The sequence below is a fragment of the Pelodiscus sinensis genome, chromosome 4, assembly GCF_052426305.1.
Source record: "Pelodiscus sinensis isolate ZL-2025 chromosome 4, ASM5242630v1, whole genome shotgun sequence".
NCBI lineage: Eukaryota > Metazoa > Chordata > Testudines > Trionychidae > Pelodiscus > Pelodiscus sinensis.
The window spans coordinates 44,813,550-44,837,938 of NC_143055.1; the positions used below are offsets into that span (position 1 = coordinate 44,813,550).

General features: G+C 43.4%; 1 protein-coding gene across 10 annotated transcripts in view; it reads left to right on the top strand.

Moving 5' to 3' along the window:
• The first annotated feature begins 216 nt into the window (after positions 1-216).
• Positions 217-24,389, top strand: part of LIMCH1 (LIM and calponin homology domains 1) — a 281,384-nt gene continuing 257,211 nt past the window's right edge. For 6 of the 10 annotated variants that reach the window (XM_006111913.4, XM_075930517.2, XM_075930518.2 and 3 more), the window contains exon 1: positions 217-672. In XM_006111913.4, coding sequence (XP_006111975.3) covers positions 574-672 — 99 coding nt within the window. In that variant the 5' untranslated portion in view covers positions 217-573. The remainder of the gene's footprint in view (positions 673-24,389) is intronic. The other 4 variants (XM_075930521.2, XM_075930523.2, XM_075930524.2 and 1 more) reach the window with 3 other exon arrangements.

Here is a 24,389-nt window from a genome sequence, read left to right on the forward strand (position 1 = left end):
GCTGCTGGCAACATTTGAAAAGAAACGGGGCCTGCTCTTCCCCCTACACAGGTTGCTCCGCGGGCGGCCCGGCCCTGGCCGAGGCTGATTGGGTACCAGGTGCGCCCGGGCGCTTCCCTCGCTACTGCAGAAGCATCTCCGCCCCGGGGGCAGAGCGCCCCCGCTCGCCCCAGCCTCAGTGCATAATGAGGCATGTGATTGCTGCTGTTTGTTGCTACTGCTGCTGGGGGCGGTGGCGGCCGGCAGGAGGCGGGGGCCGCGGCGGCCTGGGCATTTGCATGGGCTGAAGGCAAAGCGGCTTCGACCGTCTGTTTTTATTTTTAGCTGGCAGCTCAGCTCGCGTTGCAGGGGGCGGGGAAGGGACGCGGCTGGCTCCCGGCGGGGCGGCAGGACCGGGACACCAGCAGAGAGGTTGCCGCAGGCGAGCAGCAGCCAGCGCGGCTGCGAGCTGATCGGAGGCAGGGAGCGGCGGGCAGCGGCCTCTCGCTCCTCCAGCTAGAGGATCTGCCTGGGGGGCCGCTCGGCTCTTCTGAGCGCGCCTACTGCAGCGGCAGCACCCGCAAGGTTTTGCAAATGGCCAGCCCTCGGCTAGAGCTGGAAGCGGTTCAGCCTCCGCAGCAGGACCCTGCCCGTCCTGAGCCAGCCTTTGCCGAGGCGCAGCGCTGGATCGAGGTAAGCAGCCCTCGCTGGACGCTGGGGGAACCGGCACCAGCTGCATTTCCCCTCTCCCGGGCGGGAAGCATCTAGCTCCGGGAGAGCGAGGGACCGGCCAGCTGTCCTCTGCTCAGCGGTTGTGAGGGGTTTAATTTTACCCCTCCTGGCTTCCTTACCCCATCGTGTGCGATTTGCAGCTGGACTGGCGAATTAATCCCAGCGCCGCTTCCTCGCCCCGGGTGGCAGGAGGCTTGGGGCCATGGAGCCGAGCTGGAAGAGGGTTAAAGTGCTGCAGATTCACGGGCGGGCATTGTGGAGTAGTCAGGATGTGGTTGTGGGTTTTTTTTTTTTTTTTTACTCCCGTCCCTCTTAATCTCTTAATCGCATTTATTTCCCTTGGACCCAAAGGAGACGGTCGCTCGTAAACAGGAGCTTGATGGACAAGATGACATGAAAACCTGCCCCACAATCTCCCTGGTTGGGTGCGTTAGGAAGGCGGGGTGCTGCCCATGCCGGTGTGGGGCCACGCGTGGCTTGCCATGATCGGTCCGCTGCCTGTGCTGGCGCTGACACGGGCTGGGGAACTGCGGGCTCTCTGATTTGGATCAGATTTCTCTAGTGCTACCAATTCCTCCCCGTGCCTGTGCAGGTTTCCGAGAGCAGGTCTTCGTGCTCTAATGCGCATAGCGCTCGGGCGGGTGGCAAAGCGCTGCCAGTGCAACACATCCAGAGTAATGGGATGGGGGTCGCTTGCCCAGTCTAGGCTGTGCTGATTTATATGCGGCTGCAGATGAGCACGGTGGCTCTGATGATCCGTGGGAGTACGGAGAGAAGGTCGTTCTGGATTGACTGACGGGCGGATTGTTGTGTGACTGATGACAGTGCCTGTTGTGAACGAGGTCTAGACCAATGTAAGAACTTTCCACTACAGCTTCCTTCTCTGATAACTGATTCTATCTTTAACTCTGGGTTCAATACATTTGGTCTTGCTCTACCCACGGGTGAAAACAATTTAGACACTGTTTTCTCATGATTATAATATGTAAATATATTATACCCCCAGACTGTCATGAAATTTGATAGTGCATCCAGCATGGAAAGATAAAGTCTTTCACATAGCCCTTAATCTAATCACCAGTACAGAACACCCAAGAAAACTGTCTTCATTCTATACCGCTGTTTCCTTGAGCTGCAGGTTTCTGAAGCTGTGAGTAGCTGCAGTTTCCATTTTAATAAAGCATTTTGGAAAAAATAACACTTGAAATTTGTTCTGAGTGTTTAAAAACTAGACGAATTTCTCAGGGATACCTCTGAATGTAGTTAGCTCAATGATATATGAAGAAGAATGGTTCTTGTTCTGATATTAAACAAAAGGGTAATACTGGGCCAGAGTTGAGTAAAACTGCACTGATGAGGAATTAGTGGCAGTTGTGTGTGTCTGTGCTCCTCTCTTCTCCAAAGAAATAGAGGAGATCCAGAAACAGTAAATGAAAATGGTGAGACATAGATAGGATTCTGGATTTAGGAGCCAATGAAAAGATTGGGGAGGGGGGGGGCTAGTATGTTTAAAAAAATGTAAAAGGGAACATGACAGGTCTATACTTACCTAGTCAATATTTTTAGAGTGCTCCTATTTATCCCTTTTTTTTCTACGCCGAAAATAGCACGTAAGTATTGAATTTCAGTATAAAGTTGAGAGAGAATCCTATTCTTTTCATACAGTGCATAGTTACTTTGTGTCTCTGAGTTCCACTGGTTATCACTGAAACTAAGAGATGAGTGGGATATAAAGGGATTAGATTTAAGATTGAGACATTTGTGGTTCAATTATATGATGATTGATGGAGTGTAATGCTGCTTCAGAGAGTAAAGCAAAAACTGCCTGAGATTTGGAGGAAAACTGCTCCTGGGAAAGTTTTCACAGTTCACCAGGACAGGGATTCTTCTACCCTGCTCTGTGTAATCTGTACTGGGCTAGATTTCAGAACAGTGGTCAGTCCTAGGAAAGTAATTTCTTCCTTCGTGAGTCTGTTTCTAGACTGCACCCACAAGTAGCATCTTCTATTCAGCATTGCCTGTACATTCTTCTCTTTTCTTAACCATTTGGCATGGCAGAATTGGCATTATGTGCTGTGCAATATCATTGCTGATAATAAATGTGAAGTGCATTATTATTATTATTATTATTATTACTTTTATATCTTAATGTGCATGTGAAGTCACGATTTCCAACAGAAAGTATTTCAGGAATATAGTAATTTGCCATATTTGATTAATTCAGTGGTCCAATCTCAGAGAATAGTGATAGAGATGCAGCCGTGTTAGTCTGGTCTAGCTGAAACAAAAGAGAGGACTATGGAGCATGTTAAAGATGAACAAGATGGTTTATTAGGTGATTAGCTTTCGTGGGCTAGACCCACTTCCTCAGGTCTGGCCCACGAAAGCTTATCACCTAATAAACCATCTTGTTCATCTTTAACATGCTCCATAGCCCTTTCTTTTGTTTCAGCTATCTCAGAGAGTAATTCAGTGGAAGATCTGAGAAACTACATATTCAACAGGTATGGGTTAATCTGTCCTCCGCATCAAGTCTCTTCTTAATCAGTAACAGATTGGTTTAAACTTGGAAGCATGAAGTCTAATATCTCTTCCAAAACCGTTGTCAGCTTTGACTGTCCTAACTGGACAGTTGGGTGCAAAGCAAGGCCTACACTTAACTTGATGGTGTTGATTTGTTTGTAATACATTAACATTTTAATGCCATATCCAATCAATTCTAAAATTTCAGAGAAGGTTCTAGGCATTAGCAGGAAGAATATTACTTTTTATGGTGAAAATAAGAAACCTGGAAGGAGCACTGGAGGAGACACAGGCTTATGACCTTAAGTTAGCAGATTCAGCAGTGTCCCCCAGTTGTCTAATTATCTACAGATCAAAGACCAAATTGATAGCAGCCATTAACACATTCCAGCATCATCCACTCCTCCTCTGCCCCCAAACCTCTTCCTTCCCAATAAACCCTCAGCTCTGCCCATCCTCCAGTTGACAGTTGAAAATGAGTCATATCTTGGAAAGAAAGAAAGAAAGAAAGAAAAGAAAAATAATAGGGGAGGTTACAGGGATGCTTGTGGCAGGACACTGCTGAATCTGTGTCTGTGTAGCCTTCTAAATGTTACATGCAATTATTTAGTTCAACTGCTTTTATGGGCCTCATCACTGATAGCTGTGCACCTAACAGATTTTAATGTATTCCTCTTCAAAACACCCTTGTGAAGTAAGGAAGTACTTACTTCTGTGTACCTCAGTTCCCCCACAACACCTTGATGAAGTAAAGAGTCCAAGGCTATACAGCAGGGGTGTCCAAACTTTTTTCAAAGAGGGCCAGATTTGATGAAGTGAACATGCGTGAGGGCCGACCATTTTGCCTGACATTCTTTGAACCATTAAAATTAAATGCAAATTAACTATTTTATGCAAACTTTATTGCAAACGGCATACTTTTCATTTTGTCACATGGATGACAAATCTAAACAGGTGTTAAATCACTCTGCCTTTCATATCTGAAGGCCAGATGAAAAAAAATCCAGGAAGCTGAAATATATGTCAGGAACATTGTAAAGTACATTACATATTATTGGTAATAAAGGTTGTCTGTCAACTTTTAAGTTAAAAAAATATGAACAGGAACATAACACCAAGTATATCTGTTGTGTCCAAATATATTTATAACTGATTTAGACCAACTGACATTAACTGAGATTTTACAATGTATTCATCTCGCTGGGGGCCATAAAAGATAGATATTACCAAATTACCTGTAGGGCCGTATTAAACCGGAACACGGGCCGCAATTGGCCAGCGGGTCGGACTTTGGACATGCCTGCTATACAGGATGTAGTGGAGTAAGGACTTAAACTCAGGTTTCCTGGGGTCTCCAGCTAGTGTCAGAACTCCTGAACTATCCTTCATTCTTTCAAGCCTATTTGAGTCTTGCTTTTTTTTTTTTTTGGCCTCCATGACCACTTCTAGCAATGAGTTTCCCAGTTTAATTTAGTGATGTGTGAGAGTTTTTCAAAGGTAGGTGTAGAGTTGATGTGACTAGTGTAGTACAGAAGATGGAATATTGAAATTCTATTAATTTTTTTTAGATTAGATCATAAATATGCCTAATGTTTTAGGAAACTATAATTCCACCTTGCACCATGTGTTTAGTTTCATACAAATATAAACAATACTCTTATGTAATAGTAACCTAGTATTTTAGTTTAGCATATGCTGTTCAGATATAAGCACCTCAATAACAAAACGGTCAGTATTGATAGCACTGAGAAGATTTAAAGTGATGTAACTATATGATAGAGCTTTTCCTTTGGCGCACTCTGCATTATTAAAGGGTGCAGTATCCCATTTCAATTAACACATCTCAATTTCACTAAAAGAAAAGATCAGCCTTGCACAATATAATGGGTTACTACAGCGAAACAACAAATCTCATTTAATCTAGTGGTTGGTAATTTTGAAATGCCAGTGCTCCTTGATATGCTGATTTTTCAAATTGGAGTAACTGATGGTTTGAAAGAACATCTGTAAAAACAGTTATTCATACCACAACCATTCATATGAGGATAAAACAGCAGTGAAGTTGCATTTAGTGCTGTGGTAACTCCTGGGGTGCTATCTCGTAATTGCACCTCTTAGGCTTCCCTCATTATTCTGTATATTCACTGTTGGGACTTTGTTGAACTAGGAATGGATTTCCCATAGACTTGTAGTACTTAGAAAATTTGCCAGCTGATAAGAGAGCTTCCTTTATGGCTGCTTGGTAACAATAAACAAGTCCTGTTTTCACTGTCCTCAACAATTGGAATTGGAATTTGCTGTCCCTAGAGATGTGCACACCTCTCAAGATGAAAAAAAATCTATTAATAAAGAGCCTCCTCTTTTGAAAAAAAAATTAATGTGTTCCTTCTAGAGAGAACTTTTGTTAGGGAGAAATTTCCCAGGCAAGTGGTTTGTAAAGGGTGTGGAGTGGTGGTGAATGGATTATTGGGCAAACTAGCTGGCGCTATAAGGCCAAGTCTCTCTGTACAACACCGTGACACTGCAGCTGTACCAATACAGCTGCAGCGTGCTTGGTGAAGATGCTTTATGCCAGGGCTACTTAGCCCACAGCCCATTTGTTTGTGGCCCGTGGTATGGTTTGGGTTTATGCGGGGCTTAACACTCAGCCCATGGGTAGGAAAATGGCCTCCACTGGGAACATGCTCCACAGTGGTGAGGCGTCTCCCAGGCGGAATGAGCACTGAAAGATGCAAGCGGATGGGCTGTTTAGAACAGACGGGTACAGGGTGTCGGCGTTTCTAGCTCCCAGGGAGGTGCTGGGAGCACCGGGACATTGTGGGAAGTGCTGGCTGCTTAGCCTTATGGGCAGATCCTGAGAAGTGCTGACTGGCTTTCACTGCCCAAGTTTGGGTTTGTTGCTGTGGCTTAAGGCTTAATCTTTGTATTCATGCTGGTCAGTGTGAAAGAAGCTATTTGCATACATATGTGCATGTATATGCAACCACACTTAAGTTGTTGCGGCCTCGGCATGTGCTGTATCATTGTGGCCCTTGGGGCTTTCAAAGTTGAGTGGCCCTGCTTTATGCTGACAGAGGAGAGCTCTCCCACTGTCATAAAAAACCCACCTCTGTGAATACAGAAGCTGTCAGCCAGAGAGGTATGCTCACAAATGCTTATGTTACTGTAACTGTCGCTCGAGGTGGGGGAGTATATTCATATAGCTAGCAATACAAATTTTGCTGACACGGGCTGTAGTGTAGACCAGTGGCTCTCAACCTTTCCAGACTGTTGTACCCCTTTCAGTAGTCTCACTTGTGTTACATACTCTTACTTTCACTTCAGTTAAAACTTACTTGCTTACAAAATCATACATAAACAGATTATAGTGTCACAATGCACTGTTACTGAAAATTTGCTTCGTTGGTTATTTTTACTATATAATTATGAAATAAACAAATTGGAATATGAATATCATATTTACATTCCAGTGTATTGTGTGTAGAGGAGTATAAGCATTTCATTGTATGAAATTTTTGTTTTGTATTGACTTTACTAGTGCTTTTTACGTAGCTGGTTGTAAAACGAGACAAATATCTAGATGAGTTGATGTACCCCATGAAAACCTCTGTGTACCCCTACAGGTACACATTCTCCTGATTGAGAACCACTGATGTAGACATAGCATACATTTTAAATTCATAAAGAAGTTTGAGGTTTTTGAAGGGGTGGATGCAGGGGAACAATCAAGAATGCTCCTATCAGCTGGTGATATGTTCCATCTTATTCTTGGATTAAGGTGAAAATCCATCTTTGAATCTTTAAAAGGATGTAGAATTAGAGAGCTTTCAAGAAAATCTTATGAATTTACTCCTGGGAGAATTCTGCCTCACTGTGCATGTGCAAAATTCATGTGCTGAATGATTTTTTTTTTTCCTCCTCAGCAGAAAATAACTTTTGAACATAAGAATGGCTGTACTGGGTCAGACTAAAGGTCCATCTAGCCCAGTAGCCTGTCTGTCGACAGTGGCCAGCACCAGATGCCCCAGAGGGTGGACCGAAGACAATGATCAAATGATTTGTCTCCTGCCATCCTTCTCCAGCCTCTGACAGAGGCCAGGGACACCATTTCTATCCCCTGGCTAATAGCCTTTTATGGACCTAACCTCCATGAAATTATCTAGGTTCTCTTTAAACTCTGTTATAGTCTTAGCCTTCACAGCCTCCTCTGGCAAGGAGTTCCACAGGTTGACTACACGCTGTGTGAAGAAGAACTTTCTTTTATTTGTTTTAAAGCTGCTACCCATTAATTTCATTTGGTGTCCTCTAGTTCTTCTATTTAGGGAACTAATAAATAACTTTTCTTTATCGGCCCTCTCGATACCACTCATGATTTTATATACCTCTATCATATCCCCCCTCAGTCTTCTCTTTTCTAAACTGAAAGGTCCCAGTCTCTCTTCATATGGGACTCGTTCCAAACCTCTAATCATTGTAGTTGCCCTTTTCTGAACCCTTTCCAAGGCCAAAATATCTTTTTTGAGGTGAGGAGACCACATCTGTACACAGTATTCAAGATGTGGGTATACCATAGTTTTATACGGGGGCAGTAAGATAATCTGTCTTATTTTCTATCCTTTCTTAATAATTCCTAGCATCCTATTTGCCTTTTTGACTGCCACTGCACACTGTGTGGAAGTTTTCAGAGAACTATCCACGATATATCTACGAGAACTATTTGCTGACAAGTGCTGAAGTTATGAGTGAATTTTGCCCAGCATGGGCCACTATGGAGCCAGAACAGAGAGCAGTTCCAGCTGTGGATAGGGACAAGAGGCTGCTTTCCTCAGAGTGCCCAGGCTGTAGGGGCAGAGCCCAGAGGCGTAGGACAGATAAAGTGAGACACGTGGGGGAGTTTTGATAGGGAGTACAGACTAGACTTCAGACAGGCTAGTGGAGGGTAAGGATGTTAAGTATTGGGCAATTGATTAATTGAATAGTTGATGCATTTTTGCATCGACTATTTGATTAGTCATTAGGGCGCCTCTGCCCTTGAAGTGTAGCAACAGCTCTAAGGCTGTTGCTGCACTTCAAAGGCAAAAGTGCTGAAGCCCGGGGTCAGCTGGGGACTCCCCCGCTGATTCCAGGCTCTGTATGGCACTGCTGCTTTGACGGCAGTGTTTTAAAGTGGCAGCGCCACACGGAGCCTGGAGTCAGTTGAGGAGTCCCCAGCTGATCCCAGACTCCACGCAGAACTGCTGCTTAGAAATGCTGCAAGGGGCCTGACAGCGGGCTCCCCTCAGCATTTCAAAGCAGCAGCGCCTCATGGAGCCTAGGGTAAGCGGGGGAGTCCTCATCTGGTCCTGGGTTCCATGTGGCACTGCTGCTTTGAAATGCCATGAGGAACCTGATGGTAGATTCCCTGCAGTATTCAAAGCGGCACCGCTGCACGGAGCAGCTGACCCCGGCCTCCATGTGGCGCTGCCCCCTCTTCTCCCACCCCTTCTTCATCATCAACAACCACCACCATTGCTCAACGCCCATTGGTGTCCAATGCCTCCCTCGTTATTTCCTTCCATCTTTACCTGTCCAGTGCGGAGTGGCTTAGTTTCTGTAGACTAGCTCCGCACCAATCTACTATATTATCTACCCATTCTCTGTGGGGTCTGCCTCTCCTATTCGGACCATCCATTATGCCGAATACCAGGGTCTTAACTTTTTGCTCATTGTTCATTCTGCAGATATGCCCGAATGGCTGTAACTTCCGTTGTACAACCTTCTGCAGTAGGTTCTCTTTGGGGAAGCAACTTGTCGACTATCCGATAAGCATTTGCTTATCGGATAGTCGACTAGTCCTTCACATCCCTAGTGGAGTGACAGACTGTGGAGTGACAGACTTTAATGGGCGTGGAGGTGCAGACACACATGGGACAGTGGAAGAGGGTGACTCAATGGATCAGCCAAGGTCTACATAGGAAAGGCTCCCTAACAATCCTTCTTCTCACCCCAAACTCCCTAATTCTTCTCTAGTTGTCACCTCCCAACAAACCTTTAAGTTCACACCTACGTGCCTTCCCAGCAATTACCTCTCTGTCCCTCAGTGGGGATGTAAAATCCTGTTTAATTGGTTAACTGGTTAAACATTACATTTAATTGTTTAACCAGTCAAAGGGGGAGCACATGGGGAAGCCACTCCAGCCCAGCTGGACTGCAGCAGCTTCCCTGGCCACTGTGGTCAGACCTGAGCAGCTCCACCACTGCGAATGGACTGTTCTAGCCATGCTGGAGCGCCCTCTGCCCAAAACAGGTCCCGCAAGGCTGGAGCAGCCCCTTGCCTGTGGTGGGTGGGGAGCTGCTTTAGCCCTGACCAGTTAACCAGTGGCTAACTGGTTAACAGTTCACATCCCTATCCCTCATCTCCTCTGTAGACAGCTATTTGGAGATAATTTACCAAAATAATTGAAAATGGTGTGATTATATTGTCTGGGTGTTTTCATTCCCCCCCCCCCCCCAAAAAAAAAGGTGCAGAATTTTACCATTGTGCATAGAATTTTTACTATTTTGATGCACAATTCCCCTAGGAGCATGAAATATCTTATTGAGTGTCTGGAAGCAAAACCTCTCGCTCCCAATATATGGCTGGGGCTCTGAGGCTTAATGTTTCCAGTAGGGGTGTAAATTCCTGGTTAAAAAGTTAATTGATTTTTTTTTTTAAAAAAAGGTTAAATGCTGTGTTTAATTGGTTAACCCTGGAGCAGCTGATGGCATGCCAAGGCTAGCTTGGTGTTGTGGCCAAGGCTGCTTCCGCTTTTTAACTGGTTACCAAGTAAGTATGTTGATAACCTGTTAACTGGTTAACCCTTCACATTCCTAGATTCCAGTGCAAAAACATAATTTTAAGAGAAAAGGGGAGGGAATTCATTGGTACCATCGTGATGTCTGAATTAAGTAATCTCAACTGGAAACCCTGTTTAAGTATCTGGCAATCTAAATTACAGTGAAAGGCATTCAAGTTTGTTATAAACAATTAGCTTAAACACACTCGTTATCTTCAAAACCCACTTGTGAAATGTGCTTTGAGAGAGCGCTCTAACCTGACTAGAGAGGCACTTGAGGTAGTTTATACTTATTTTTTATATAAACACTCGTTAAATGATTTGGTCCCATCAAGTTGAGCACATTGCTAGGCTGTGTCCTTATTTCCGTTACCCTTTTCTTCCTTTCACTGTTTATTTAAATTCCCATTTGACATGAAGTGGTTTATGTGAAATCCTTATAGCAAGAACTTAATCTACCTAAGTGTTAGTACAGCTTTTAGCATAGAGTACCCCAGTGCAGTGTGGGTCCTTTAGACATTATTGCAATATAATTTAACTCTTCCCCCTCTGTTTTCATTTTGCTAAGTAGGGGCTAGAACTTTCTAAGCTTTTTTGATGCACGTAGGTTTTGTGAAGCCAATATCGATATCCTTAAAAGCTTGTGAGTAAATTTATTTATATCCTAAACAATTACATTATCCAACTGTAGAATGAGGCATGGTGAACAGGTGAATTAACCTATGGCTTTGAATAGTGCAGTGGCTTGCTTAACTTATGATTATTTCTAGCCAGTGTTTGTAATTGAAGCTTTCTGTCACTGAAACCATAATAAATTAATCTGTACCTGATAATAATATCTGCTGCGGTTAGACTTACAGGACAGAACACATGTTTTTTACATGGTCCCTACACTTGAAATTGAACTACTGGTATTGCTTTTCTTCATGATGAGAATTACAGGCTTTTAGGCATGAGACCAGCTGAGAACTCTGATAGAGATTGGATAGGATATAAGAGTTACGCATTTTGGGTCCAATTCAAAGCCTATTGAAGATAATGGAGAGACTGTTGCTGATTTCAGTGGGCTCAGGATTATGCTTTTTGCCATTGTTGGGAGGATGTGTTGGTCACACAGTAGATCTATAAGGTAGATTGGAAATGACTCTCTAGAAGAGAGCGAGGTCCATGGCTCGTTTCTGTTTGTAACTGCGCATACATGCAGGAGACCACTGATTTCACAAGGGTTACTCCAGACTTGTATTGATGTAAATGAGGGCAGAATTTCACTTTGTCTGTTCCAAGGCAGAGCTGGTTACTACAGACAAGGTGGATAGAATACATCAATTTATTCATTCTGACTAAAATAACCCCTCTTTGTTTGTGCTGTCACCATTCAGAGTGTATTCCTTTTCCAGCTGCTTAGCAACCAACCTCCTCTCCTTTTATATGTGTCCAATTCCCTTATCATGAGATCACCCTACTTAAGCCATGTCACAAGTGGCCCTTAGCATGAGGCTGTGAGTGGGAATGGTCAGAACAACAATGTATTTGATACTGACATTTGCCCTTAACATTAATACAGGAGTAAACTGTTCAGTGTCTTACAGTTTACTCCTATATTAATTTGGAGGCAGGAAGGGTAATGTCCTCTCAGAACTTATTTTTAATTTCTCTGCTTAATCATAAAGAGACTTTTAATAAGAAATAGTCACCCTTAATGCTGGGCCATGAAGTATTGTTCTGCTGCTATCCAGTCAGTAGAGAGGACCAGCTTAATAACAAAATCAGTTAACTCTATTCCAATAAGTTTAGTGGTGTAATATTTTTGAGGAATAAGCAAATTATTTTGTTGGCTGTCAGCAAATAAGATGTTGACCAAATAGAGAGAATGAAAATTACAATGCTCAACCCATCAGGTTTTTCTGTCTTCTAATGCCAGATGATCCTACTGTCGAATCAAACCTAAGCATTTCCTGTTTGGAAATAACTACCAAGGTGGAAACTGGTGTTATCCAGTTACCTATATATGGGCACTTCTGGATTTGAGCTCTCTAATTATTCCAGGTGAAAAAAATTATAACAATACAATATCAAAATTAATAAATATTATCCCTCTTATGTTTAGCCAGGATCTTAGAGAGAAAAGTCCTCAGTGTGTCCTAGGGATTAACTGTGGACAGACACATTCAGTTGATTAGAAAAAGTTTTCTGTGGATTAAGATATTTTTCCCCTTGCTATAGGGCATTTCAGGACAATAGTTCCAATAATAGGTAGCTTTTTCTTTTAAAAATATTCAAAAGGTCCTTACTCTGAAGAAGTGTGATGTCTTGCAGTTCTATTGCTGTTTGACTTTTGTAATCAAGATAAAAATCCTGGCTGACAGGTCCCTGTGCAAGTCAATCCTTAAGACTCTAGCAGTCGTCTTTTATGTAGCTGCAGTTTGTAGGCCCTGGAAGGGGAGCAGGTGGAAGTCACTTGACATTGTCTTTGACATTACAGTAAGTGCCTAGAAGCTGTGGATCAGGACTGCATTGTACAGTATTCTCGCAGTTTTACTCAACTATGTCTTTTTTTTAACAGGTTTTGTTAAACTTTTTTTCCAAAAAAAGAAACTAAGGCAATATGAAACATGTTCAGTTGTTGCCAAATGAACTATTTTTACTAGATAAGTTGTGCTATTTTTGTTTTTATAAAGCTTGATGTTTTCTTTACCTTAGATATTATTGGCTGCCTTGGTTTTGAGACCTCAGTATTACTGAAGTAATTCTGTACGCTGGCCAGCCAACATGGACTTGAAATTATTCCTAATGCCATTACAGGAAAGGCACTTGGTATGAAGTGCAAGTTTAACAGATGAGAACTCAAAAATGTTGAGTCCTTCTTAAATAGTCTTGTGCTCTTGTTAATATTTGATTAGAACATTCCTCTAGCATTAGAACCCATGTCAGCTAGTCTTGGCAGAATAATGTGCATAATATTGTTAAATAGCTTTTTCAAAATAATTGCTGGTGACCCTTAATTTGATATTCTGGATGTCCACTTTGTACGATTAAGGCTGCAACTAAACTACTTGAGGTGGGAAATATCCTTTTTATTATAATCAAATCAACAAAAAGCCAAGTAGCTTGGTAGTTTAGTTTGAGTATTTCAGTTTTGAAGAGGGTCCTGTACTGTAATACCCCCTTTTAATTAAAAAAAACAAAAAGGCATGGTCAGGGAGAAGAACCTACTTTGCTAGCTTTCCCTCACTGACTTCATTTAAAATCATAATTTTAATTTGTTAAATATGAACAATAACATCGCTACGGCTTCTTGGCTCCAGAGTAGAGATGTAAAAATGCATTTTAAAATGTAACCATCTAATCACTAAAAATCACAGTGGTTACATGTGTTGTGGGCTCAGCAGTATAAAGTTTAAATAAGGGAAATGAATGAGAGGGAAGTGCCTTCCATAATGCCAATGAGCTTTATATTGCAGAGCCTGCAATGACGTTGCCTCCCCAGGAGCAGGGCAGTAAAGGGAAGGCAGTAAGAGCTACCAGCCCTGCTCCCAGGGAGCCAGTGTGTAACCTGTGGAGGGGCAGGCCTGCCATGGACAGAAGGTGCTTTGGTGGGCCGGGGTGAGCGGGGAGTTGCTAGAGCTCCTTCTGGTTAACCAGAACAGGTAAGCCTTACTCATTAATGGGTTAACCTTTTATATCCATGCTCCAGAGGGTTCTTGACTCATTGGGAACTCAATGCAAAGGCCAGATAGTATCAGAAAGAGAGCACACATTTCTTGTGTGGAGGTAAAAGAGCAAGATTGTGTGGGAGGGAAATGCTCCATAATGCTATATCTCCTGTCTCCCACTCTTCCTCCCAAACTTTCTGCTCTCTCCCCTTTTCTTCCTATAAACCTTTTGGGGTTCATAAAGGAAAACAGGCCAGCTTTTGCAGGCCTTGCTAGATCTGTGGTGGGAGGGGCTGGAGAGAGCGTGGCTTTTAAAGACTGTAGGGCCTTCCTCTCTCCACATGGCCCTTTTGAGATCTGCATGAGAGAGAAATGTTGCAGAAAGCCACTGGTGGTTTTCTGGCACCTTCCCACCAATCTTAGAAGACTCATTGGAACCACTTGCTGCCTCCTTGGGTCAGGGCTGAGGAGTCTACAATTAGTGTCTCCTTAGGATGCACTGGCTGTTGGAGTGGAACAGTTTTCTTAGGCTGTGGCTGAGGACAGATGAGTGACAGAAACTTTGTGCTCTGATGCATACATGAGATAGCAGAAGTGGCACTGGAGTTCTTCAGTCACCATATGCCCCTCCCTCCACCATGTGGGCTGGTAACAAGAGAGGAAAGGCTTTATATTTTTATTTTTGCTGACTCCCACCAGCTACATTCCTTCCTTTCCTGTTGCTGCTAAGAAGCCAACAGGAAGGTAGCTGGACTCCTGTGTACCTCCTCTGTTCTTTAGAAGGGGAGCCCTTATCCTGAAGAAGTAGAAAAACTTTCAAGAGTGGAATTCCTTTTTTATGGGCCTTATTGAGTTTGTTTTATGAAGCTCAAGTGCCCCCAAAATTGTCAGACTCCCCAGATATCATGATTGACTTTAAAATTAACTTGTTTAAATTTGTTGGTTTTTACTTGCTTTCTGGATTTTGATCCTTGTGTGCTTGAGTGATGTTTCCAGCTTCTCTTCCTAACCATGAGAGCTAGACATGTGCTTTAAAAAATAAATAGAAGCCAAGTTTTTCGACTAGTAACAAGATTCCAGGAGCTGGGACTTCAAGCTGTGTTAATAAATTTAGATTACATCTCACAATTTGGTACAAATCAGGAGTTTACAATATCAGGACTTCAGTATAAAGGATCATGGGTGGGGACTGTAGGTGGCTGGGGCTAAGGAGGTATTTGCTTCTTGTGAAATCCTAAAAGTCTGATGGATTAAGGCTTTCCTGTTGGATAACTGCTGAGGTCTGAAAAGCAGTCCTGTTACTCCAGTAAACCTTAGAATTTCAAGAATTATAGAGTTAGACCTCTTCTCTGCCCCGATTTATTTGAAGTTAAGGTCTCACTTCCACAACAAACCACAGACTCTCACCTAAATGACCACAAGCTTTATTCTCTCTCCCTGTTGAGACAACAGAAGCAAAACCTACCTGTGTAATATGATGCTAATATTTATGAATACATCAGTCATGAGCAAATGTGAGCAGAATGGGTTCAAGATCGCAGTAGAAATGGGGCTGTGACTATATTTACTTCCAAGTGCACTGAATGCAGAAATCCACAGGAGGAGGAAATTGGATCTAGATGAATTTGTGTGTGTATGTGTGTTTTAAAGTGGTTAAAGGCAAAATGTATTTCTCTTCCTCACCAACTTTTAAACTGGTTAGTTTTGAGCCACGGCATTTGTATTTGAAATGCTTTCTGACCTGGTGTATTTTAATGGCTTTCAAAAACATGCTTGATTTGGAAGTCTTAAAATGGGATTTTGCCTAATGACATTAGTGTTTGGGTTAGGGTTGTGCATGCCTTCTTCCTTAGACAGGTGACTTGGGGGAAAAAAACAGTCTTCCATTTTGGAGAGTGCTTGCCTACTGAGGTAAGAGGGTCGGACCCCCCCTCTCTATCCCCATGTAAGTTGGATCAGTGTGGGGGTCCCTCTGCGGCGGAGGGTCTTGTCTATCTATGGTGTTGTAACTCTTCCCTCTGATACCCTTATGTGAGCTAGGCTCTGGAGGAGTTGGCCTTTCCTGCGGGGGTTTCCCACCCTTGTGAGTTAGGATCCTGCCCTTCCACAGTCTGAGGGGGTTCTTGTCCATCTGTGAGGGTGTAACCCTGCATCCTTTCTTGAGCCAGGCTTGGGACTTGTCCTTTTGGTTTGTCTGAGCTCTTCTCACTATCCTTGTCATGGAGACTGAAATTGACGGTGCCTTGAGCTTATGAGCAGGCCTTCCCAGTACTTCCCACCCATAAGGCAGGATCTGGACCATCCCTGATCCCCTGGCTGGGGAGCTGGGAACAGGCATGCTTGGAAAGTATATTCCTAATGCGTGGAGACTCGGGTGAGGAACTGAGAAGTGATATGTAGACCAGTGGTCTCCAACCTTTTTAAGCATGAGATCACTTTTTTAATTGAAGTGCAATCCAGGATCTACCTCAGACCCCAATACACTTTGCCTGCCTCCTTCATGCCCCTTCTCTGAGGCCCTACCCCTGGTCACTCCCTCTTCCTTCCCTCCCCCATTCTTCCTCCCTTTCATCAGGCAGGAGCAGAGGGTTAGGACACAGGTTCTGGTCTTGGGCTAAGGAATCTGGAGTGAGAGAGGGACTCTGAGTTGAGCCAGGAGCAGGGAGTTGGGGTTCAGGAGGGGATTCAGGGTAAGGCTCTGTAAGGGAGTTTGGGCCCAACGGGCTCAGGGCTAGAGCAAGGGCTTAGAGTGCAGGAGGGTGTTCATGACTGAGGCAGGTTTTTGGGATTCTGGCTCCAGCTGGACACTACTTACCTCAGGTGGCTCGTGGGTGGTGGTGCAGTGGGGCTAAGGCAGGCTCACCCCTGCCTTGGCCCTGCATCACTCTCAAAAGCAGCCAGCAAACTCCCTCCATCCCAAGCCCTGTGCCCTACCCATCCATTCTATGGAGATAGAATCCAGGGTGGGATGGGGCACCCTGGCATCAGCACCTGCTCTTCTCCGTGCTCTGCCCTGCACAGCAAGCAGGAGGCTCATGAGGGGGCAGCTCCAAGACAAAAGGCTGGAGATGTGCAGCAGTGGGGGAAGGAAGGGGCAGCTGAAGTGCTGCGCTTGAAAGCCTCCTGGCTACATACCTCAGAGAGAGATTTTCAGGCACTATTAGTCCCTGCTGGGTATTTTGTTTCAGTTGAGAACCCTTAACACCTCTCTGAGCCTGCCATGGGGTTGACAAATGTATAGAGCTCCTTTTCTGCTTTCCATTCTTTTTTCTTGTAACTTTATATAGCAGGGTTACGCAATACGTATATGCAACCACCCTTGGCATGTGCTGAGAGTATCATTGTAGCCCCTGGGGTTTCCAAAGTTGAGTAGCCTTGTTACACTGTAGTATGGTGGAGTGCCAGCTTCGCTCTGGTCAAGGTTGGGAAGCCTTTCCTGTTCAAAGGATGATTCTTCTAAATGTTTTAAAAGTCTTGACATTTGGATTATCTTGAAAGTTGCTAGGCTGCAAGGGAGGGTAGGGTTAGTGACCGAATGTGGGGGGTCGTCTGAATAAGTGGTTCCCAGGATATTGTCCCCCTTCCAACATTTCATTTCATTCACAGATTCTAGCTGAAACCATTTTTTGGGGGAAAGGCTTTGATGTTTTTCTTCTCTCTTCTTTTTTAAATTCAGATAGTAACTGAGGTTTTTATGCCATTGATTGCAAATAAGAGCTGATGCTTGCTTCCAATCAGCCTGAAGTGCCACCTTACATTGTGTGCTTGTTTAAACTTACAAGTACCATTGTGCTTTGTTGCCTGCTGTCCCTTGTGCTCTCTGCAAATATCTGTCAAGTTATCTCATTGTACACCACCGCTTCTCAAACCATCTATTTGCTGTGAGGCCTACAAAAAAGTTTGACCATGGTTAGTCTGCTAAAATTGCTATATTGCTCCCTTGTCTGTATCTATTTGTCTTTTTATACTTAGTGTGTGTTTTTTAGGACACAAAGAGGTTTTTAATTTTTTTTTGTACAGCACCCAATCAAGGGCTCCCATGTGCTACAGTAATATAAATACAGTAAACTTCCGATAATCTGGCACCTTTGGGACCCAGAGGGTGCTGGATTATCAGATATGCTGGACTATTGGAAGGGGGGGACTATGACGGGTCTGGGGTGGGGGGGATGCCACCCCAGACTCCTCATAGCCCCCCCCCTTCCAATAGTCCGGCTCTGCCCCAGGCGTCTCTGATTCAGCTGCTGCTGAAACTGACCAGCAGCGGCTGAATCGGAGACGCCTGGGGCAGAACAGCTGGAGTGCTGCCGGGTTGGTCCAGCAGCGCTGAGGAGCGGCGCTGCGGGACCAACCCGGCAGCACTCCAGCTGCTCTGCCCCAGCTGTCCCCAAGTCAGACGCCCATGATACTGATCAGCGGCTGACTCTAGGAAGCCCGAGGCAGAGCTGCTCTGCCCCGGGCTTCCTGGAGTCAGCCGCTGGTCAGTTTCAGCAGCGGCTGAATCGGGGAAGCTGGGGGCAGAGCAGCTCCAATGGTCCGGCTGCCCAGAGCACTTCTGGGTTCCTGATGGTGCTGGACCATCAGGAATGTCGGACCGTCAGATGCCGGACCATCGGAGTTTTACTGTAACTTGTTTTCTAACCTTTAGCTTCCAGTAATTTTGTAGCTGAAAAATAAACACCCTTGAAATGTTAGCTAAAACCAGCTATTTGGTAAGAGCTGTTGAAGAAGTGATTGCATTTTTTGAGTAGGAGGGGAAAAAAGAGGAATAAGAAGAGAAGGGTAATTAGTTGACCCACTGCTGTCATAATCCCAGAAGTTCAACCCTGAAATCCTTACTTGATTTATTTTCAGTCATGTGAATTGTTTGATTCCTTTCAATGGGCTGACTTCATGGATCAAGTTGTGCAAGATGAGGGCTCTTGAAAGTTTCCTAAAGTTCAACTTTGTGTCTGTTAATGTGATAACTAAATCTTCAGCCTAGCAAAATAAATACATGTATGTAACACCAGCAATACTGTATGTTGTAATGCACTCCTGCTACCCCCTCTCCCCACCACCTTGCCTCACCAAAAGCCTGGGAGATGATCAGGTGTGGACTTGGAACCCTGTTGTTTGGAAATAAATAAAAGTTCTGATTTTGTTTGAAATATTTGCCTGTGTGTTGATTCATGAAAGACATTAATCTGCTTCTGTGGAAGAATGTAACAAGATGGAGCAAAATATCAGGATGAATCTGTTATAAAGGTGACTCATCTGATTGGGAAGGACAACATTACATTCTTATGAATACCTCCCTACAATATTTTAGATGTTGGAAAGCTTACAAGAACTTTCATAATAAATCTTAAAAGTTCAGGCAGCTTGAAGACCTTTTACAAAAAATAAAATAAAATAAAAAATCCCCAAACAAAACAACCCTTGGCTTTTATTTTAAAATAGGCAGCACGGTCTCTCCTAATCAGGACTCTGCAGAGATTCAGACTTACTGAGGATTTTTATCTCTCTCCAAATATCATCCTGTTGTGTTTTTTTTTTTTGAAGTGCTGTGCCCATTTCACTTTTCCTAGAGTTATCATTCTACACAAATGTATGTAGTTTCCTCCTGGATGTTCAATTTTTGACAGCTTGCTTAAGACACCCACCTTAAGTTTAAAATCAATTTAAAAGGACCATTAGTTTTGCAACTTTTTTTTTTCTTTTTGCTGCCCACTGGAAGTACTAGGTCTAGGAATGCCTAGTTCTCAGCCTTAGGATTATCCAGGCATGCAGGGCACTTCTAAAAGTGGAAGTAGCAACTGTTCCTCACTTATTCCTGGCATTCAGTGTGTCCCAGATTGGCACATCGCAGCTGGGTAGCTCAGAAATCCCTGGTGAGATGAATACAGTGGGAACAGCGTGTTAAAAATAAAATTGGTCAAGCTGCTTGAGTTTCTATGTTTGTGCTGCTAACTTCCCCCTTACTGCACAACAGCCCAGTGGCAGTGAGGTCTTAGAACCTGGAACCAGCATGCTGAGTGGATCTGTGTTAGAATTCTTGCCAAAGCACGAATGTCTACTCTGCATTTAAAACAGTAGTGTAATCCCACGTCTGTAGGTGCACGTTCTTAGACTTGCTGCCATGTGTGTTTTGCAGTGTAGAAATACTCCAGTCACAAGTGTCTTTGCCAAGCAACTTCTGTTCCTCTTCACTCCGCCCTTCCACTGGCCCCTTTGTTTTCATCATGAGTATTTCCCAAGCTATAGATCCCTACATTTTTCAGATGGTCGTTGATTGGCAGTGGTCTGTGGTGATATACCATTAGCAACATTAGTTGATTTTATTTGAGGAATGAGGGGCATTCAGCACTTAAGGCTTCACAGAGAATGTTGAGCAAAAGCAGCTTTACTTTTAAAAAGTAGTAAACCCAGCCCAGTGTATTTGTACTTGTACCATTTTATACCTTCACACCCATCTGTTTTTTGAGAGTCGCTGCAGGGGGAAAAATACAATAATTTATTGAAAATCTGAAGTACTGAGGTGTTTTTGGCAGAGGAGATAATTAAAAGATCTAGTAGAGAACTTGTCTTCAAGTGCTTGTAGAGCTTTATCAATTTTTCATTCTTGATAGATGTATTTCTTAAAAAAATAAAAAAAAATTATGTTTGGTTATCCACCAGTTTAAAATAGTCTTTTGCCAAAGCAGATTCCTTTTATGGTTATTGTTCTAATAAGGGCTAATTCCCTCTCTCTCTCTTTTGGGAAAAAAAGCTGACAGCCTCCAAATTAACATACTTTTTGGAAGAGAGCACAGTGGATTTTTATTTTCATAAAGGGCTTATGCATTTTTAAAAAGAAGTTTTCCATCTTCCTCCATTAAAGACCCTGAAATTGGCAGAACAAAAGCTTATGACTAGTTTCATGAAATAGGGTTTCAAACTGTATTAAAAGGTGGATGTGTGGTGTGGGTTGTTTTTTTGCTATCAGTACTGGTATCTTCCAAGTAAGAAATATCACAAACAGGCTTTGCATTGGTTAATTATTTTGTTCTTCTGAACTGCAGGTGCAGAGGAGGCCACCTGCTTAGCTCAATCTCACATTGCTCTAAAACTTAACTTTACATTTATTCCCAACCTTTCAAAAAACTGAGGTAGTGATGATGTGTGTGAATCTGGACTCACTCGCCACATCTCCCACCTGTGGAAAAAAATTCAAAATATTGTAGGTGAAACTGCAGAGTTAAGTCTACTCTTAATCCCCTCCTTTAAAAAACAAACAAAAGCCTCTTTCATTTCTCTTCCCTCCACATTTGCAGTCCTACATTTACAAGGCAATTAGTAGGTGGCAAAAGGTATGGTAGCTCATGTTCAGTACCCTACAGTAATCTGGTCCTCAGTAACACACATCCTGCCACCCTTCCTCATGGGAACAGTCTCAGCAGTTTCAGTAAGAATGCTCATGAGCAGCCCTTACTAGTGACAAAAGGTGTGGCAGGCAGAGATCTTGTGACGGAATAAACAAGGAAACTATATGATGTTTGGATCTAGTTCTACACTGTATGCTGAGCTGAGATGCTGTTGATACCAGTGGGAATCTTGGCTGAGCACAGCATGGAAGAACCATTTAGCGGATTTGACAGTGGTTTCCCCACTCAACCCTTCTCTTTACAATGGTCTGGATGCATAGCCCTTTATCATAGGTAATTATTTCTATAGCAAGCTTAGTCATTTTTGTCTTGACATTTGGTTTGTTACTCTTATTCTTACTTACAACTTACTGGCATTAATGGATTTCTGCAGACTGAGCTCTGTGCAGGAGTCTCCACCACAGTTTGTGTGCCATTTATCAAGTCCATTAAACCAATAACTCTCAACAGTACTTAAAGTACATTAGTTCACTCCATATCTCAATATCTGGAACCTTGGCATAATCATTAAGTTTACAAGTCCTGGAGGTCCCTATTCCCCCTTTTTTACTTTTATCATATTCCTTAGTCAATATTTTGAATGCCAATTTTGATGAAAAACAATTACTTGCTTTTGGCACATTCTGGACATTACCAGCTCCTTGTATTAGATTTAGGTCATATACCATAAATCACTGAAGCTTATTTGCAACTCTCACTGCTGAGCTAATGGACAAGTAATAGTTGCACCTGGAAGACTTGTATTGAACAGATTTTTGACTAATATACATTTATCCCATTTCTGATTTTAAAAATGAGAATCAGTTGTGCTCTGAATGGTGGTTTGTTCTGTCTGGAGAAGATTTGTTTCCTTATGTGTCTTTGTCACTGATAAGGAGCTAAAAAAGGAAGAACACTCAACATCTATTTCTTGGTAGATTTAGACTGCTTGTCTGGTGCAGCATGCCCTAACAATCCCTGCCAGTTCAGTTTCTGCTGGCATATATCTGACTTCTCTTTACAGTCTCAGGTACTTCTTCAGTCCTAGAAGCACTTTTCACACAGATTACACCTATAACTTACTACTAAAAGCTAGAATGAGTTGTGACTTTCTTTAATTTTTAGTGTACCGGTAAGTGATCCTTTTCATGATATGTCAGTTTGTTCCAGGTATCTGCTAACCTGAATGCACTGTATTAATCTGATAGGCTTCTGTTGAGTGACTTAAATGGAATGATTGTGGGTGTGGAAGGGGGAAAACAAAGGTCGTTTTCATTATTAAAAGAATAAACAATGCTTAGATGGGCTGAAGAACTGAAGTTCTTTCCAGCAAGCTATCCATTTTCAGTAGTCCTAGTTAGCTGACATATGCTGTGTGTGTTCATTTGTACTCATCTCAGGTCAAAAGTTAGACTGCCTGTATTAACACTTTTATGGTTTTGCCTTCAGTTTCAGTCTTGGATGAATTTTTTTAAAACTTGCAAATGCCTTTAAAACACAAGAATTGGTGTCTATCTTTAATTAATGTGTTTAAACTAATCTCAGTAAAACATCTTTGGGCCCAAACTGTATCTTTCCATAAAAATGGGTTTGTATAAAACCCCATACAACAGAAAGATGTCTGCCAAAGAAAATGCAGTGTAAATAAATCTTATTGTTTTATTTTTTTATAGTAAATATTCCCTATGGCCTTTGCAACTAAAGCATTTGAGCAAGAAGAACTTGAAAATGAAACTGACTTCACTGATTTTTTTTTTTTTTTTTTTTTTGGGTCTGGCTAAGAGAAATACCAAATACATAACAGGTCAACTCCCTATTAAGTCATCTCCCATGGGACTTACATGGGAGCTGGCAGTGTATCCTCTCACCTCCTTGGTTTTTTTCTTTGTTACTAGATCGGGAAATTGTATATTTTCAGTGTTCAGAGGGATTTGTTCCATTTGCTCCTGGCTGGCAAGAGAACAATGAAAAAGGCAGTGAGAGGACAAGTGTGGTGTGATGCATGAATTGGCAATCCTCGCACTTCAGTATTTCTGTGCTGTGTTGCTGGCATTTTAACTCTGTAGTCTGTATGGGTATGTCTACACTACCCCGCTAGTTCGAACTAGCGGGGTAATGTAGGCATACTGCACTTGCAAATGAAGCCCGGGATTTGAATTTCCCGGGCTTCATTTGCATAAACGGGGAGCCGCCATTTTTAAAACCCCACTGGTTCGAACCCCGTGCAGCGCGGCTACACGGGGCTCGAACTAGGTAGTTCGGACTAGGCTTCCTATTCCGAACTACCGGTACACCTCGTTCCACGAGGAAGCCTAGTCCGAACTACCTACTTCGAGCCCCGTGTAGCCGCGCTGCACGGGGTTCGAACCAGCGGGGTTTTAAAAATGGCGGCTCCCTGCTTATGCAAATGAAGCGGCTCCCCACTTATGCAAATGAAGCCCGGGAAATTCAAATCCCGGGCTTCATTTGCAAGTGCGGTCTGCCTACATTACCTCCTAGTTCGAACTAGGAGGGTAGTGTAGACATACCCTATTAGAGGATGTCTGTTTTTCTATGTCAGGGGAGGGGAGGATGTTCTTTGTAAGAATCTGGTCCTGATAAGAATGCTAATGATTCATATCTGTAGAGAATGGAGTCATCATATAGGAATGGCCTACTGGGTCAGATCAGTGGTCCATCTAACTCAGTATCATGTCTTCTGACAGTGGCCAGTGTCAGATTCTTCAGAGGGAATGAACAGAATACTGCAGTTGTCCAGTGATTCCTCCCCTGTCATCCAGTTCCAACTTCTGGAAATCAGAAGTTTAGGGACACCCCAGGCATGGCATTGCATCTTTGTCCATCTTGGCTTGCAGCCACTGATGGATCCATCTGTGAACTTATTGAACTCTTTTTTTTTTTTTTTGAGAACAGAATTCCAAAACAGGCCAGAACCACTGCAGGCTCTCGGTCATGGGGCTGACTCACCACGAGGGCGCCTCCAGCTGGTAGCCCTGGGAATTAGCTCATTGACTCACTGGATGCCTCCCTCGAGCTGGTGTCTCCCTGTGTTCTAGCTTCCCTCTCTAGTCCAGAGCCTTGTCATTCTTGGACCATGGCATCCTCTTCAGGACACTGCCCTCCGACAGTGCCTACTCCGGGAGTAGGTGTTTCTCCAACTTCGCACTTGAGGGTCCTCCCCTTCCAAGGGGCACCCAGTTCTTCTCCCAGGGGAACCCAGTTCCTCTGTACCCACCTTGCTTCAGTGACCCACTTCCAGTCTTCATCTAACCCTTGCCTCAGGACAAACTGCAGTCCGTAAT